The 19302-nt window shown below is 41.7% G+C and overlaps 1 protein-coding gene across 1 annotated transcript in view; it reads right to left on the bottom strand.

The window, feature by feature from the left end:
- LOC136315052 (UDP-N-acetylglucosamine transporter TMEM241-like) overlaps positions 1–16869 on the bottom strand; it is a 127375-nt gene extending 110506 nt beyond the window's left edge. The window contains exons 1-5 of the mRNA XM_066246248.1: positions 16822–16869; positions 16697–16768; positions 15805–15808; positions 11669–11710; positions 5156–5234 (exon numbers count right to left, since the gene is read on the bottom strand). Of these exons, the coding sequence (XP_066102345.1) occupies positions 5156–5234; positions 11669–11710; positions 15805–15808; positions 16697–16768; positions 16822–16869 (245 nt within the window). The remainder of the gene's footprint in view (positions 1–5155; positions 5235–11668; positions 11711–15804; positions 15809–16696; positions 16769–16821) is intronic.
- Positions 16870–19302: the final 2433 nt, after the last annotated feature.

The raw sequence follows: 19302 nt of genomic DNA, 5'->3' as shown, positions 1-19302 counted from the left end.
GTGACGGGGACACGAGGTGTGGTCCATAATAGAGCATGAGTTCATTAAATTCCTATGCACGGGGTGGGGTAGGCATGACCTGCATGTGTCAAAGGTCAGAAATCCTGTCCTGAAAAAGGTAACTACCTCAGGTATCACTTACATGTGACTCTTTAAAAAGAAAAAAAAGCCTCACACTTATAGAAACTGCATAAAAGCAGTTGCCAGGAACCGGGGGGTTGGGAAATAGGAAGAGGTTAGTAAAAGGACGCAAATTTTCAGCAAGATGAACAAGGTCTGAGGATCTGTGGTGACTACGGTTGATAGCCCTGTATTATATAATTGAAACTGGCTAAGGGAGTAGAACTGAAATAGTCTTACTATAAACAGGTAAACATGTGAGGTGATGGACCTGTTCATTAACTAGATGCTGGGAATCTTTCACAGTATGTAAATATATCAAATAACCACAATGTACACTTTAAATATCTTCCCATTTTATTTGTCAACTATACCTCAATAAAACTGAAAGAAAGAACCCCTCCCTTTTATCACCCCTGTGGACTCCCGGGAACAACCATAGTCACCACACCAACATCAATCGGGTTTTATTTAGTATTATGTCCCTCCAATGGCTTTCAGCATGTTTCCTGAGGAAGTTTTGGAAGTTGGTTTTATTATCCCCTAAAAGTAATTTGTACATATATATTTACAGCATTCCTTTGGAGAGAAAACAACAGCGTAAAATATCAAAAAACACATGAATATGAGTGCTAACTTTCCTTTGTGAGCAAAGATGACTTTTTATAAAACTACGAGAGTCACTCACAATGAAATGTGAACACATTAAAACATAAGCAGTAAATTCCAACCACCAGTAGTTTTAATGAAAGTGGGCTATCTCACTTAAAAACAAGCAAGCAATCATTAAAAGGAAGTGGTCTGGATCCTAACTGATTGTCTCACTGTTCATTTCTTTAGGGACAGGGCTGAGTTTATTTGGAAGTTTTATCAAAGACATTTGTTATGATTCTCCACAAAGACTCTCAATAAAAAGTTAAGGTGTGGGGGCTTCTCCCTCATCTGTTAGAAATCTCTGGTCACAAAGGTGTCATGGAATAAAATTTTTAACTTAGAACTTCTCATACTAGAAAACTTGAAAGTTTAAAGTGGCAAGTAGGTTAAAAATCATTTTAAAAGTGCTTTTATTTAAACATGTAGGCTGGTAATTTAGTATCTGGAAGACAATGTCTAAATCTCTAATGAAATCACATCTGAGTCACCCTCAGTGATGGTTCAAGAATCTGGTAAAGAGCTCCCTGTTCTCACTGTGCTGCCTACCAGATGAAACAGGTCACAAATTTCTTTTAGGATCATGTTTTGGAAATACAGACAGCCTTCGGCAAAGGGCTTCAGCATCTGCTAGAAAAAGCACTTCAACATTCTGCAATGGCTTGGCAACAGCAGTAGCTGCCATACGATGACAAGCTTGTAGCTGGAAACCAGTGCTATCTTTCGCAAGACAGAAGCCTTCAAAGGCATCATCCAACAGTTGGTGGTAATAACCGGTTGCCAAGGAAACATCCTGCAGGAGAGTGATTCCGTTGGGTTACTTGGTGGAGTCAACATGCGATGTGGCGAGAGACTGACCAACAGAGCAGATCTGGCCTCGCTGCAATGTAAGAAATATGGTGCCCGGTTCTGTAACTGGTTTGAGAGGGAATCTGGGCTTCTGCTGTGCTCCAGGTTATAAGGACAGACTGAGTGAGCTCTCCGTGGCACAGACTACTAAGCACCAACTTGGGACCCAGCCTCACCATTATAACCCCTACTCCACAATGACTTCAGGGACTTCAACTGTCTCCCTGCTGTTGTTCTCATTTTGAGTAGAGCCCAACCTCTGCCATCCCCACACAAATACACAGTCATACAGCAAAGCTAGGCTTCAGTGTCCTCATGACATCATCAAGTAGCCAACGCTAGTAGGAAGCAGCAGCCACAGCAAACACACACCCAGCCCAGCATACACGAAGGGACTCTAGTGCTGTGTCCTTGTTTGCCATCTGGTAACCGGGCCTATGGCAACTGGAAATTTGGGGCTGTGTCACAGCTGCTAACCACACAGCATCAAATAACTGTAAGACACTGAGATCTTGGCCAAGAAGCTTGACTGAGCACAATCATGCATGTGGCTGTGAAACCATCTAAGCAAGTCCAGGAGATAGAAGTGAACGGGTCTCTAAGATGTTTAGCAAGGAGACTGAACGGGTATGACCATGGATCTTCTGAGATTAGTGGAACCTAGCATCGGGTGAGTTCAAGGGACAACAGTGTCTAGTGGATCTCAAAGCTCTACCATCAAATGACCACTTCTTCCAGGAAAAGAATCTTGGAAATCTTTGACTTCACCCAGTTCTACTACTCATTCCTCCTGCCCCCATAAAAAAGCAATAAAAGTATGAAAAATCCCATCAACAGATAAATAGGTAAATAAAATGTGGTATATAATGTGGCATACAGAGAAAATACGGGCCTGTGGCATATGGGCACTGTGCCTGACCTGTGGTGGCGCAGTGGATAAAGCGTCGACCTGGAACACTGAGGTAGCCAGTTTGAAACCCTGGGCTTGCCTGGCCAAGGCACATATGGGAGTTGATCCTTCCTGCTCCTCCCCACTTCTCTCTCTCTCACTCTCTCTCTCCTCTCTAAAATGAATAAAACTAAAAAAAAATTTTAATATATATTCAGCCTTAAAAAAGGAATGAAATTCTGACACATGCTACAACATGGATGAACTTTGAAACCTTATGCTAAGTGAAGTAAGCCAGTCACAAAAAGACAAATATTGTATGATTCCACTTCAATGGGGCACCTAGAACAGGCAAATTCATAGACATGAACAAGTAGAACAGAGATTTACTAGGGGCTGGAGGTAAGGGAGAGTGGGAGGTATTGTTTAATGGGCACAGAATTCCCGTTAGGGATGACGAAACAGTTCTGGAGATGGACGGTGGAGATGGTTGCACAACAGTGTGAATGTCCTTAATGCGACTGAACTGTGCACTTAAAAACTGTTCATGAATGGTAAATTTTATGCTATGTATATTTTACATACAAAAAACTTCAAGTATGAACAATGGCATTGCTTTTAAGTAGACATGACTAAGGTAATATTTAAAACTATTACTTAATAAGTAAATAATTCACATCAGAACTTGTAGGATACTTATGGTCAGGATCACTCTAAGAGTGGAAGACCCATGTTAACAAGCACTGTTGCACCCGAGTACCAAATCTGGCAGTGAATTTCTTCTTTTTTTATTTTTTAAGACCTTATTTATTCATTTTAGAGAGAGGCGAGAGAGAGAGAGGGAGAGAGGAGAAAGAAGTGGGGGAGGAGCAGGAAGCATCTATTCCCATATGTGTCTTGACCAGGCAAGCCCAGGGTTTCGAACTGGTGACCTCAACATTCCAGGTTGACACTTTATCCACTGTGCCACCACAGGTCAGGCAAATTCCTTTATTCTGGTCCAGTCTCTTGATTCTGTGGAGAAATAAATTCAACCATTTGGGGTCATTTTGCTTAATTATTTAACAGAATATTAGAACCATCACAGGTCTTGTGAATTCAGGGCCCATTTGTTTATATAAAGACTCAGTGCTCACCGAACTATATAAAGTAATATCACATATAAAATCCCCAAATATCTTTATTTTATCAAGTTGAGGACACTATATCATAGAAATGCAAAATTATGACATAATGAACTAGTCCTTTGGATTAGTTAAGCATGTTGTGTGGAATATTCTTTCAGCATATAACCTAGGGCATAATCAGGTCAGGGAGATTAACCCACACCTATGCTCCCAGGGCCACTCCTTCATAAAGTCTCTAATACTAGTTCTGCCCTGACTGGACAGCTCGGTTGGTTACACTTAGAGCATTGACTCGATACCAACAAACACTGGGGGTTCCATCCCTGGTCAGGGCACACACAGGAGCAGATCGACGTTTCTGTCTCTTTCTCTCTCTTTAAGATAAAAAAAAAATTTTAAATGCTAATTTTTTCCTCTCCAGTTTTATATTTTCGGGAAATGATTATTATTATTCATACTAGAGATGTTCCCAAAGTTTCCCCAGACTGTCAAGCACAGGGATGACTTAGCAATTAAGCGGTTAATCTGATTATTGGGGAAGTTGGGCAGATAAACTAAACCATAAGGAGAAAGTCTTGGCCAGATCATTCAGTTCCGATGTTTACCTTACTCATACAAACCTTAACTTCATTTTTTTTTCTTTTTGTGCATCCTTTCATGCGAGGCATGATGTTCTCAAAGAATCCTGAGAATTTATCCAGGAGAGGCAGGCAGGAATAGCCATTCAGATTATAATTTTGGCTGAAAAGTGTCACAGCCTTTGAGATTTCTTTTAAATATATTGGAAAAGCTGTGTTAATAGAATCGTAACAATTAATGTGATGCATGCTAAGAACTGGACCAGGGAGCAGAATGGGGATAGGAGAAGGTTATAAAGGATATTACTGAGAAAACTGGCAAAACGTGAATATGGTCTGTTGATAAGATAATAGTATCTCACCAATGTTAATTTCCTGATTTTGCCAACTGTACAGTAGTCATGTAAAAAAAGTGTCCTTGCTCTTAGGAAATACACGCTAAAGAATTTAGAAGTAAAGAAAAGAGGTATCTTACTCTGAAATCTGAAACTTACTCTCAAATGTTTCAGAAAAGACATATATATCATTCTATATAAAGAAAAAACGATAGAAGTGTGGCAACTAATAATTGGGCAATCTGAGTAAAGAATACGGAAATTCTTTATGTTATTTCTAACTCTTCTATAAGAAAATAATTTCAGAATAAAAATATTTAAAGTTTATTTAAAACCTCATTCATAGTGTTCTTTCTAAACTAAAGCCAAATTCATATGGTATCATGTATTATGTATCTCAACTAATTTTAATATATTAGTGCCATTATTAACCAGAAAACACTACTCAAATTCTATTTCATTATAAAAATCATTGAGTCTCATAGGTAGAAGGGAACCAAGAGACCAAACAACTCAAACAACCATGTTTTGCAATGTACAACCCAAGAAATTAAATCCTGTAAAAAGGAAACAGGTATGAATCATGAAGCACAGGAGAGGTTCTACCTTGAATTGCTGTTGATCTCAACCCAGCCCAGCTTCCATGACACATGAAGCAAAAGTCCACCGATTAACATCTGCCACCGATTAACATCAATTAAGGCCAAATTAAATTTATTTTCTTAAATTTTTACTGATTTTTTTTCCAATCTGAATTTACCAGAGTGCCATGGTCTCGAAGCCATCCAGCCACAGAAGATCTGCCAACTGACATAAATATACACATCCAGTCCTTCTTACGACTGTTTTTCCCACTCCCTCCTAATTATCATCCCAATTCTCAGCCCTGTCCTTGCCAACTTTACTTAGTCCCCTGAATCCAGCTGTGCCAGTAACTGCTGACTTTGGTCCTCTCATATTCCAGACTTCCCCTGAACAACCTCACCCACAGCCACCTCTTTTCCCATGACCTCTACACTGATGGTTCTCAAGTCCCCCTTCTCACCCAGATGCCCCACAAGCTCCCAAATAGAGCATTCCTAAAACATTACCTTGAACTTTCTCGTCACTATCCTGGCCATCCTCCCACTTGCCCCAATCAGCCAAAACAGAAAGCGAGCCCTCCTTCAACCTCACCCCACTCACTTACTCGCAAAATCCTATTGCTTTTACCCCAACAACAGTTCCCTTCCCTCCCTATGCCTCTGCCTACTTCAGACTTTCACCACCTCACAGCTGAACCATTGACACTGTCTCCTCTCTCCAGGGTTGTCTTACTTCACCCAGTCTCTACACTGAGACCAAGGAATTTGTTATGAAACGCTAACTTAATTGTGCTACTCACTTGTTTTAAGAATGGTTCATTCTTCCCGGTGCTGCAGGTGGCACCTCTCATCCTCTCTTCTGCCACAGCGTACTTGGTCATGAAGCTCACTGACACGTCTCCTCAGCTCGCAGGGTTCCGGGTGAGCACAGGCTATAAAATAAACATCCCTCTTGCCTGACCAGGTGGTGGCACACTGGATAGAGCATCGACCTGGGATGCTGAGGACCCAGGTTCAAAACCCCGAGGTCGCCGGCTTCAGCATAGGATTGTAGACAAGATCCCATGGCTGCTGGCCTGAAGTCTAAGGTCACTGGCTTGAAGGCCAAGGTCACTGCCTTGAGCCCAAGGTTGCTGACTTGAGCAAGGGGTCCCTGGCTCAGCTACAGCCCCCCAGTCAAGGCACATATGAGAAAGCAATCAATGAACAACTAAAGTGGGGCAACTATCATTTGATGCTTCTCATCTCTTTCCCTTCCTGTCTGTCCCTGTCTGTCTGTCTGTCTCTCATAAAAAACCAACTATATATATATATATATATATATACACACACACACACTATATACTACATATTATATACTATATATAAACATCCCTCCCTTTCCCACTGCAGAAAGCACAGCAAAATAACAAATGACTTATTTTTTGATTTCAGGCGAATCATTCATAAATTTCAAAACCTTATTTTTAGTTATGACTTGAGACACTACCTCAGAAATGATTACAACATACTTATGTATCGCGACACCACAGTTGAGAACCTCTAATCTACAGGATAAAGTCATTTGTGTGTGACACACAGTCCTTCTGGAATTGGCACCTGCCCCTCTCCAGGATCACCTCCTGTCTGTCGCCATGGGCAACCACATTTCCAGCCACACCGAACGGCCCACAGCCCCAGGAATGTGCCAGGCCACTTCATATTTTTCAGAGTTTGCCCATGCTGTCCTCTCTTTTGTTTTCTTTTTTAATAATATTTTTTTTAAGCGAACCAGAGACAGAGAAAGACAGACAAGAAGGGAGAGAGAAGCATCAACTCGTAGTTGCGTTCATTGATTGCTTCTCATACGTGCCTTGACCAGAGGGCTCCAGCCAAGTCAGTGAACTTTGCTGAAGCCGGTGATCTTGGGCTCAAGCCAGCAACCTCAGGATTTCTAACCTGGGTCCCCAGCGCCCCAGATCAATGCTCTATCTACTGCACCACCACTGGTCAGGCATTTTGTGCTGTCCTCTTGACCCATAATGTTCTTCCGGTCTCCTGTGTATTGGTGAACACATGCTTATTCCATAAGATCAGTTTTTAAGTATCCTTTGCTGACAGACAGGTGGAACAAATACGGGCTGTGCCCTTCAGCAGCTTGGTCTAGAGAAGTGGTTCTCATCTTGACGGTTTTTCTCCCCAGGGGATATCTGGCACTATCTGGAGACAGTTTTGGTTGTCACAGTAGGAGTGTGGGAGGGGCGGGTTGTGACCGGTACCTGGTGAGCAGAAGCCAGGAATGCTGCTGAACTTCCTACAATATGCAGGAAAGCACCCATAACAAAAGATTGCATTTGAGGAAGCTCCCTCCCTTAACAAGAGAGAGAAAGCATATAGGAAAAACACAAAATCAGGGGCCAGCAAGCAAGTTAGGAGTTGTTAGAGTAGTTTGGGAGATGACAGTGGCATGGGGATGAAGAAGGTGGACAGAGTCTAACCACATTCAGGAGGTCCTGGAGGTTAACTGCATGTTAGGGATGAAGGAGACAAAGTAATCAAGAATAACTACCCGGGCCTGACCAGGTGGTGGTGCAGAGCAGTGGTCCCCAACCTTTTTTGGGCCGAGGACTGGTTTAATGTCAGAAAATATTTTCACAGACCGAGACCTTTAGGGTGGGACGAATAAATGTGTCACGTGACCGAGACAAGCATCAAGAGTGAGTCTTAGATGGATGTAACAGAGGGAATCTGGTCATTTTTTAAAAATAAAACATCGTTCAGACTTAAATATAAATAAAACAGAAATAATGTAAGTTATTTATTCTTTCTCTGTAGACCGGTACCAAATGGCCCATGATCGGTACCGGTCCGCGGCCCGGGGTTTGGGGACCACTGGTGCAGAGGATAAAGCATTGGACTGGGATGCAGAGGACCCAGGTTCGAAACCATGAGGTCACTACCTTGAGTGCGGGCTCATTCGGCTTGAGCGTGGGCTCACTAGCTTGAGCACAGGGTCGCTGGCTTGAGCGTAGGATCATAGACAAGACCCCATGGTCGCTGGCTTAAGCCCAAAGGTCACTAGCTTGAAGCTCAAGGCTGCTGGCTTGAGCAAGGGGTGACTCGGTCTGCTGTAGCACCCCCCCATCAAGGCACATATGAGAAAGCAGTCAATAAACAACTAAGGTGCCACAATGAAGAACTGGGAGATGCTTCTCATCTTTCCTTTCCCATCTGCCTGTCCCTATTTGTCCCTCTCTCTGTCTCTGTCTCTCTCTCTCTCTCTCACACACACACAAAAGGAATAACTAGCAGGTTTCTGAGTCAGGCAACTGGATAGAGGGTATTATTCACTGCATGTAAATTTAAGGGACAGGCAAAAGAGAAAAGCAAGCTCCATGAGGACAGGAATCTTTGTTTTCTTCACTGATGTCTAGAAGTATCTGGAACAGTGCCTGGCACACAGTATGCACCCTGTAAATATTTGTAGAATGAGTTACTCTGCCCTACTGCATATCTCCTATTGTTTTATTCATTGTGAATATTCCATGGGCATTTGAGAACTTAATCTCTATTTTCAAGATACAATGTTTGATATTTATTAATTGTATTACTTAGCGCATATGTATAATACAATTAACATATGTATGAAGTTTTTTGTTTGTCTAATTGAACTGTCATAGAACTATAGCAATGAATTTGTCTCCTATTACCAGTATGTTTCTATTTATCCCTGTATTCCTGCACTTTTAGTTTGATGAATGATGGCGCCCAGTTGTTTGGTTGGTGTCAATAGATACTCATCACCATTTTATTTTCATTTTTAACTGCATGCTGCAGCATTAGGATGTCTTTTCATTTTGGACTGCATGCTTTAGCATTATAACCTGTATCTCTCTGACTTCACTTGTTTAATGCTTTCTGTCCTGAATTCAACATTGTCTGACATTAAGATCATGACCCTTGCTTTTTTGTTTGCATTTGTGTAATATAAAAAATGGATTAAAAATGAGATATAAAGAGCTCAACCACATATTTAAATGCTATAATTAAAACAATTTAGCATAACTCCTTTTCTTTTCTTTCTTTCTTTTCTTTGTGACAGAGATAGAGATAAAGAGAGGGACAGACAGACAGGAAAGGAGGGAGTTGAGAAGCATCAATTCTGTGTCGTGGCACCTTAGTTATTCATTGACTGCTTCCCATATGAGCCTTGACCAGGGGGCTGCAGCAGAGTGAGTGACCCCATGCCCACACCAGTGACCTTGGGCTCAAGACAGCAACCTTCGGCTTCAAGCCAGCAGCCTTTGGGCACAAGCCAGTGACCATGGGGTCATGTTTATGATCCCACACTCAAGCCAGTGATCCCACACTCAAGTTAGTAAGCTGGTGCTCAAGCCAGATGAGCCCATGCTCAAGCTGGTGACCTGAGGCCTCCACGTCCCAGTCTGATGCTCTATCCACTGTGCCACCACCTGATCGGGCTACCCTTTTCTTAAAAGCTGACAACTAAGTACTCATTTAGAAATATTCCATGTCTACTAGACTTATCAGGGTGATCACTTTGTAAGTTATATAAATGTCTATTCATCATGTTGTATACCTGAAACTAATATTTTATGTCAACTGTATTTTTTTAAAAAGCTAAAGAAAAAGAAATTTTTTACCAAATAATTTTCCCAAAAAGCTAAAGAAAAAGTTTATTACGAAGATAATAAAAAAAAAAACCTAGAAAAATAACTCCGTATATTATATTAACTACCCAAAGGCAAAGTAAGGATTATACAATACAACATAACAAATGGGGCCAGTATAAATGAAACTATTAGTGGAGGGATGATTTCTTCACATTGTACCATACACTAAAATAAACCAACAATGATCAAGAATTGACTAAAGATTTGATGAAATGTAGGTGAATATCAGCATAACATTGTGACGGAGAAGAGTAACTATGAAGGCAATGGTGAAGCACAAAAGAAACTCAATATATTCCTCTATATAAATAAAACATTTAAAAAATAGAAAGGTGAGAGGGAATAAGGTGAAAAAGAAATATGAGTGTCAGAGCAGTACAGGTTGCTTCTATAATACCTAGACTACTGACCTGACCCTATGGCATTTTTACCTCCAATCTTCTTTCTAATAATAGCATCCCTCCGTCACATGACCAAACACTGAGTTCACCTCATGTTATCTCTGTTGCTTCCTTTTTATGTTCAAACAATAAATTTTCTATGATGGCACTTTTTAAAATATTTAAATAATCAATATAATTATAAACAAAATAAAAAGACAAAGAACAAAACAATTGTAAAAATAATAAAAAATTCTTGGCCCTGGCCGGTTGGCTCAGCGGTAGAGCATCGGCCTGGCATGCAGGGGACCTGGGTTCAATTCCCGGCCAGGGCACATAGGAGAAGCGCCCATTTACTTCTCCACTCCCCCTCCTTCCTCTCTGTCTCTCTCTTCCCCTCCCGCAGCCAAGGCTCCATTGGAGCAAAGATGGCCCAGGCGCTGGGGATGGCTCCTTGGCCTCTGCCCCAGGCGCTAGAGTGGCTCTGGTCGCGGCAGAGCGACGCCCCGGAGGGGCAGAGCATCGCCCCCTGGTGGGCAGAGCGTCGCCCCTGGTGGGCGTGCCGGGTGGATCCCGGTTGGGCGCATGCGGGAGTGTGTCTGACTGTCTCTCCCTGTTTCCAGCTTCAGAAAAATACAAAAAAAAAATAATAATAAAAAATTCCAATAACATAATGGACAAGTGGTTCGCATTCTTAAAATATGAAGAAGTCATTAAACTGATAAGAAAAATACTAAAACCTCTCTAAAAATAAAAGAGTAAAATGCACAAATAGACAGTTCAGTGAAAGAAAAGATACAAGTTAGTAATAAATATTAGAAAGTTGTCCAACTTCATGAATAACCTAAGAAATGATAAGATAAAACAACGTGATACCATTTGGGGCTCATAAAATCAGCCGAAAGAAGAAAAAATAGTCATGGTTCAAGTATATTATAGAACTTTTCATATACAGCCTGGATGACAATGTAAATTGGTAAAACATTTTTGGAAAATATTTGTTACTATACAAGAAGAATCCTAAAGCAGTTCATATTCTTTAACCCAAATTTCTTATGTAGGAATCTACACCAAAGAAAGAGTTGGAAACTTGGCAGAGTTAAATACAAAAAATGTCTGATAACATCATTATGTTTGTACCACCCAAATAGGACACAATTTAAATGCTCATTCATAGACTAGCTAAATAAATTCTAGTAAGTCTATTTGCTAAAAATATCCATGGAAATCACTGAAAATATTTTAAAGAGAAAGGGTAGGTAGGGAGTCAAATATATGGTGACAGAAGATTTGACTTGGAGTGTTGAGTACACAATACAATATACAGATGACAATTATAGAATTGTATACTTGAAACCTGTATAATTTTATTAATCAATGTCACCCATAAACATTTAAAATTGTTAATACATATTTTAAAGAACATTTAATGATGCTGGTCGACATGTCCTACAAGTGTATATAAGGAGCATAAAAAATATCCTTGGAACAACGTAGGGTAGGTAAATTTCAAGACAACACATACTGAAAAACAAATTCCAGGTTAATGGACACTTTCAAATTATAGAGAATTGATAAACCACATAGTCAAAGAAATCCCTACTGAAGAAACATAAGGCCTTTATTCCCATCCTCTCCCCACCAAAATCACACATTGGAAATCAAAAAACAAACAAAAAAGACCTTCCAAGTCACACTAAAGAGTGGGTCTGCTTTCCCCCGTGCACCAGAAGCCAGCCCACTCAGCTGGAGAATGAGCAAAGTGGGACAGCAGCCGAGCCTGAGGTTCAGACGGTGGGCCACTCAGCATCTTCCCAGAGCCCAGAGCATCTCCAGAGAAAACCAGACAAACCCTGGATACAGTCTGTTTGCTCAGCGTATCCACTTTATCTGCTCTCCGGTCAGTGTCCCCAAAAGTCCAACCCCCTTCTTTGTTTCTCTTCAAATAAAAGTGCATCCTAGTCTTTCCTGGTTTTCTTCTGTGTTTAGGTTTTGTTTGGTTTTGCATGTAAGGATTGTTTTCCTAATCAATTCTACTTAGATGTCACAATTTTTGCTGTGCTCTAGCATTTCAAGTATTTTTTTAAACCAACTCGCTAAGGTCAACATGTATTTATATTGTTAAGTTTACAGCACTTAATGAATGGGGGGGGATTGTCTTATGCCCTTTTGGGTCTCTTTGCCATGTTTCTATCACTAAGCACTTTAAAATTTTTAAAGCCTAAAACCATTAAATGGCTTTAGGAAGGACTCCACTGATTCTTCACATGGCCTGAAAAATGGAATAGTGTTGGGCAAGTTTACATATCAATTTGCATGAGTTTGTAAATGTTACAGTGCTGGCTAACTGCCTCTGTGCACCAGTATACACTTATTAGAAATGACCTTCACTCTTGTCTGGTCTATTTATTGACATAAGTCAATATGTTCCTCCCCACTCTTCTCTGACATTTTCATTCTAGAACACAGATAGAGAAAGCATTGAGTGGTTATCTGGACCATATCCTGCATCACCCTTAACAACTTTCATGAAGATAACAAATATTTACTTAGTTTACTGTGTGCTGAGCTTTGTCCTAAATACTGGAGGTGATAGAAAATGCTGAAGCTCTCACTTCACCTTCCTAGAGAACAGTGAAAAAAGCAAATCCCTGACAAGGTGTATCTAAGTCCTAAATATAATTATGTTTCTCCTTTCAGCAAGTCCTCATACCACTGAAAAGTGCCGCTGAGAGAGAGCACAATGCTGTTTGGAAGAACAGTGAGAGCTTCTCAGGGAAGAGGAAGGAGCAATTCGGGAGCCTTTGAAAGGAGAACAGATGTAGACTTTGCCTCCAGACTGAAGGCTTCATGCCTGTGAGGAGAAGGACAGGTGGCCGCCTGGGCTCCAGGTCCGGGCACTGCTGGAACCTCCCACAGGATGGAGGAACACGCCATCCTGACTGGGCGGCCAGGCCAGGAAAGCCAGAACACTTGCTGTTCAAACAGTGATGAGACTAAGGAACGAAACTATTATGTAGAAGATTTTCTTTTTTTTAAGAGTTTTAAAATTCATTTTAGAGAGAGGAGGGAGGAGAGAGAGAGAGAGAGAGAGAGAGAGAGAGAGAGAGAGAGAGAGAGAGAAAAAAGGTGAAGGAGCAGGAAGCATCAACTCCCATATGTGCCTTGACCAGGCAAGCCAGGGGTTTAGAACCGGTGATCTCAGCGTTCCAGATGGACGCTTTATCCACTGCGCCACCACAGGTCAGTCTTAATGAATTTTTTTTATACAAGAAGAGGGGAAACAGTTTGAGGAGAAACTACAGAGAAACATGAAAATAAGAAACTACTCAGCGGTAGAGCGTCGGCCTAGCGTGCGGAGGACCCAGGTTCGATTCCCGGCCAGGGCACACAGGAGAAGCGCCCATTTGCTTCTCCACCCCTCCGCCGCACTTTCCTCTCTGTCTCTCTCTTCCCCTCCCGCAGCCAAGGCTCCATTGGAGCAAAGATGGCCCCGGGCGCTGGGGATGGCTCTGTGGCCTCTGCCTCAGGTGCTAGAGTGGCTCTGGTCATAACATGGCGACACCCAGGATGGGCAGAGCATCACCCTCTGGTGGGCAGAGCGTGGCCCCATGGTGGGCGTGCCGGGTGGATCCCGGTCGGGCGCATGCAGGAGTCTGTCTGACTGTCTCTCCCTGTTTCCAGCTTCAGAAAAAAAAAAAAAAGGGAAACTAGCATAGAGTGTTCTAAAAACTTGAAGAAAAGACCCTCGATTGCAGACACAGAAAGACTTCGTTAATTCTAAAAGAAAATCCATTTGGCAGAGATTGGTTGCGGAGGAATATGCCCACGTGGTGAGCACTCCTCAGCTCCTTTCTCAGTTGGTCTCTATTTGGTCCCATTCACTTTGGCTGCTGGAAGGAAGTGTGACCTTCCTGGCTGAGAAGATGAAACTAAAGCATAATCTGCGAGTTACTAAGTCCCTACCTGAGCCCCATTATGAACCACCACCTCTCCTATCCCTATGTGGGCCTTGTGGCTGCTCTACATGGCTCTTAACTTCACCTCCTTCTTCCTCTTTATACTTTCCCCTCGCCTCACCTCTCTCTGCTCTCTGCTGTTCTCCTACTTTCCAAATAGCTCCCAACACTCCCCAACAGCCCTGAACCAAAGCATCCAAACCGTCATGGAAACGCAGAAGGATGTTCCTCGGCTTATTGTTTAAAGTCTGAGGGCCCCTGGCAATTTATTTCTATTCCCCAAATTAGATATTCTTGGGGCAAGAGGATTTGGTTTATTTTTATGTAGCACCTTGAGACGATGCACATAGAAGGTACTCATTCTTTATTACAATAAAATGTTGTAGTGCCTCAATAAAAACAAGAATAGTGCCACACATGCACATGTACACGCAGAGGGGGATAAGTTTCAGTGAACTAACCACTGTCTGCCTGCCGGATTTTTTTCTTTTTTTTTTTTTTTTTGTTGCTTAGATACACATTTTTTTTCTAGCCAATGCCACAACTCTTCTGATGATTATACAGAAATTAAGGAAGGTCATTCTGTTTTAAAGTATAACGTTATCAATATATCGATCAAGTTAGCTAGACAAATTAAAATATACTGCTCACAAAAATTAGGAGATATTTTATAGCTTCATATTCATTTTGAAATATCCCCTAATTTTTCTGGGCAGTATAGTTAAATGCAAAGGCCAAGATTTCACAAATTCACATATTCCTGAGTAGATACTACAAAAAAATCTTTAGTTTAGCTCCGTGTCCCATGAGGAAAAACCAAATCTGTTAAAAGCTAATAATTACTGTGTCATACCATAAGCAAAAGACTTGCCTTCCTCCCTTCCCTCTTCTAGAGAAACTACCACTTACTTTATGTAGCATGCACCATGATGTTGGGCGCTCAGCAGATCACCTTACAAACATCATTTTAATTATTCCTTGTGACAACTCTGTGAAGGGGACTTTTTATCCCATTTCAGATTTAAAAGACTCAGGCTTAGAATCATTCAAGTGCCAAAGGCCAGATGAGTGGAGCCAGGATGCAAACCTATCTCTGGCTCCCAGCAAGGAGGTATTAATGGATCCTTAAAGGCCCATCACCATAAGTAGAAATCCACTGGACAGGGAAAGAGGTATCCTCTGAACATACCGAAGACAGCCCTTGCACTGAGACAGTATCATGAAATGCTGTTTCCTAATGGTTCTTTTCCAGAGAGCAAGAGGGTTTTCAGGGACGTTGGGGTGTGAGGGTTGCTAAAGGAAGTAGCAGAGATCCTACACTGGGGAAGGTGGTCCTGGGCCTGTCACTGCTTGGGTTTGTTGTCTAGCCCAGAGTCCAGGATAAGCGCAATTGCCCGCCCCAGCCAACTTTTCCTGCATGTACCACCGGAGGCCAGCTTCCCCTCCTAACAAAACAGAAAACATGGTGCCACTGCTTTTCTGCTGCTTCACAAAGCGGGTTTCATGACATTACTTTAGACCAGGGGTCCCCAAACTACGGCCCGCGGGCCACATGCGGCCCCCTGAGGCCATTTATCTGGCCCCCGCTGCACTTCTGGAAGGGGCACCTCTTTCATTGGTGGTCAGTGAGAGATGCAAAGCATGGCATCGCTCACATACAGTACTACTTCCAGTGATGTGGGATGCACGCCTCATGGCTCCGGAAGCACGTCACATCACTTGTTACATCTAGCAGTGACAAATATGGAACCGGACATTGACCATCTCATTAGCCAAAAGCAGGCCCGTAGTTCCCATTGAAATACTGGTCAGTTTATTGATTTAAATTTACTTGTTCTTTACTTTAAATATTGTATTTGTTCCTGTTTTGTTTTTTTACTTTAAAATAAGATATGTGCAGTGTGCATAGGGATTTGTTCATAGTTTTTTTATAGTCTGGCCCTCCAATGGTCTGAGGGACAGTGAACTGGCCCCCTGTGTAAAAAGTTTGGGGACCCCTGCTTTAGACGAATTAAGTTTATGTTTTATTTTTTAAAATTAATTCCATGAAAAATTATTGAATATACTGGAAGTGGCAGGGGTGGTAACATATTAAAAATAATCAGTTTGGGAATCAGTGGTGTGCGGCGGAGATGGACAGATCTCTTCTATTTAAAGGCTTCCAGTCAGTATTCGAAGGGGTTCTGGGGCAAGGGCATGTTTAGAAAAAAAAGGCAGGATGTGCCCGATTTCTTCCCCTATTCTTTCTCCCCCGAGGGAATGGGAACCAATTGTTTTCTCTCCCTTAGAAGTAGTACACACTGCCCCAAATTCGCCAGTCAAAAGTTCGGTTTCCCAGGAGATGTGCAGAATGCTTTTCAGGGCAGGAAACAGGACAGTGCAGTTCAACACAGGCTATTTCTAAAAGAGCATCCCACACAGAGCCGATTTCTTCTCCATCACCTTCAGGAAACAATCAGATAAAAGCTGGTGGCTGCATCTGTTCCACGTACAATCAGGGACTCAAATCTCCCACGCGGAATCCTCGCTTCCCCGCGCCCGATCCCCTCACCTTGTTCGTGAGGTAAAAAGCCAGGTAGCAGGTAGAAAGGGTGAGGCCGACCAGGCACCTCCTCGTGCATATCTGTCAATTCACAGCCCTTCTCTGGGACCCCACGGCTGGAGCTGGGCCGCCACCCTGGCTGCCTGGACGGCCACGTGGCTTCGAGCTCCACCAATGGGCATGGGACCGCCCCCTGTGCCTGGCTCTTACGGGACCGCTCCTCTGTAGGGTGGGGTCTACTCGAGGTGGGCAGGGCAGCACCCAGCTGGTGGAAGGACCTTGGAGGAGAAGCTAGGTTGGCCAGGGCTGTGACCACCTGTAGAGAATAAACGGACGGTAGCTGTATAAAAGTAGAAAGTGGAAGAAGGAAAAAATGCAGTTGACAGTACACTTCACAACACCCCATTACCATTCAGGGAAAAATGTTCATAGCTACCTCTGTACAGGGGACTTAAATATTGTTTGTGCTTTACTGAATTTTTCCAATTTTCTACATTGAATTTGTATTACTTATGCAAACGACACAAAAAAATTTAAAATGATTAATTTTATTTTAAAAGAAGAAAGGCTGCGAGAGAAGGTACTAGAATGGGTATAGTTGTTTTTCTTTAAGAGAATGAATTCCATTTTGTTGAGATTTATATAAGAAATTATTCAAAAAGTGGGGTTTCAAGCACAGCTCCTGTTTCTAGTTTTTAGGGTGGAAAACGGACATGTCAAATAGTAGTAAACAAACACGAAAACAGTAATGGACTTGGTCAGGAATTACAGGTGCAATTGAAATGTTTGCCACATGTAGAAACAAACGGATTTCTAGAAATACCACACACACCAGAAATTTTTTGCTATTTTTACTTGTATTCCCTACTTAACATTGTGTATCAAATTATATCATCCAAGCAAACACTGGATGTATTGTCCCTACATAAAAGACAAATAAACTAAGAAGTTCTTTTTCCTTAGCATTATTTTAGAAAACTGATTTCAGATCTGAATTATCTTTACCAAAAAAAAAAAAAAAAAAAATTGTGCCCAGTAGAATTTGCTTGAAATCAATGGTTGATCTGATTTCCTGAGATTTCCCTGAGCTCTTTTAGTAGATGAACAAACTCAATTCAGGTCCCATTATTTCTTAGTTATTGTTTCACTTTTTTTCCTTGACAGAATTTGCTTAGCAAACAGAAACAGGAACAATTAAAAAACATGTAAACAGAAATTGACATTGTTTGCGAAGGTGCTGCAAATCTTGTCAAAACTTTAGATTTTTCCAAAGCTGCATTATTCTGTTCCACAAAACAAACTCAACTAACACTGAATAGCAATAAAATTATCAGGGCTTACATTGACAAACAATAAGCTACTACATATGAGATTGAAGCAGACATTTTATATACATGAAAAGATTTAACTACTTATATTTAATTGAGGTCTTTGAGACCAAAAGATACAATTATTAAATTTTTGATGATGAGTCTATAAGTACTCCATGAACATTTGTTGAATAAAAAAGAGGAGCTTGCATAAAACAATACCTTGTGAGTTTTTCCCCTACAAATATGTTTAATAATAATATTTTGAAAGCAAACATGGAGAGTTTTCAAAATATCACAGAAGCAGCTGCATATTTTTTGAGACTCCCTAGGTTCCCTTTAAAAAACAGATAGATTACCAATATTCTTATGAATGTAGATATAAAAATCAGCAAGACACTAGCAAATGGAATTCAGTAACATAAAAAAGTAGTATATGATGAGGAAAATAAAGCAAGGTTGATCTCAAGAAAAAAAAAAAGGAGTATACACATGACTAAGTGTGATTTATCCCAGGAATGTACGGTTGCTTTAACATACAAAATCAATTCATGTAATACACCATGTCAATAAAATAAAAGACAAAAACCATATCATCATCTCAATAGAAACAGATAAGTTGTTTGACAAAATCCAACACACTTCCATAATAATAATTTAAAAAATTAAAACTAGGAATAGAAGGGTACTTCCACAAATTAATAAAAGGCATCTGTGAAATCCCTACAGTTAGCATTATTCTTAGTAATGAAAGAAAATGATTTCCTCCCTAAGGTTCCTGAACAGGAGAAGGATGACCATTGTTGCCACTTATATTATATATTATATTGGAAGTTCTAGTAGGACAATAGGCAAGAAAATTTTTTTAAAGGCAACCAGATTGCAAAAGAGTTCAACACTGTTTCTATTGTAGATGAGAAGATTTTGAATATCAAAAATTCTACCGCCCTGGCCGGTTGGCTCAGTGGTAGAGTGTCGGCCTGGCGTGCAGAAGTCCCGGGTTCGATTCCCGGCCAGGGCACACAGGAGAAGTGCCCATCTGCTTCTCCACCCCTCCCCCTCTCCTTCCTCTCTGTCTCTCTCTTCCCCTCCCGCAGCGAGGCTCCAATGGAGCAAAGATGGCCCGGGCGCTGGGGATGGCTCCTTGGCCTCTGCCCCAGGTGCTGGAGTGGCTCTGGTCGCAACAGAGTGATGCCCCGGAGGGGCAGAGCATTGCCCCCTGGTCAGCAGAGCGTCGCCCCCTGGTGGGCATGCCGGGTGGATCCCGGTCGGGTGCATGCGGGAGTCTGTCTGACTGTCTCTCCC

Source organism: Saccopteryx bilineata, chromosome 11 (assembly GCF_036850765.1).
Source record: "Saccopteryx bilineata isolate mSacBil1 chromosome 11, mSacBil1_pri_phased_curated, whole genome shotgun sequence".
NCBI lineage: Eukaryota > Metazoa > Chordata > Mammalia > Chiroptera > Emballonuridae > Saccopteryx > Saccopteryx bilineata.
Note: the sequence above shows the minus strand (reverse complement) of the source record. Positions and strands in the feature narration are given on the sequence as shown.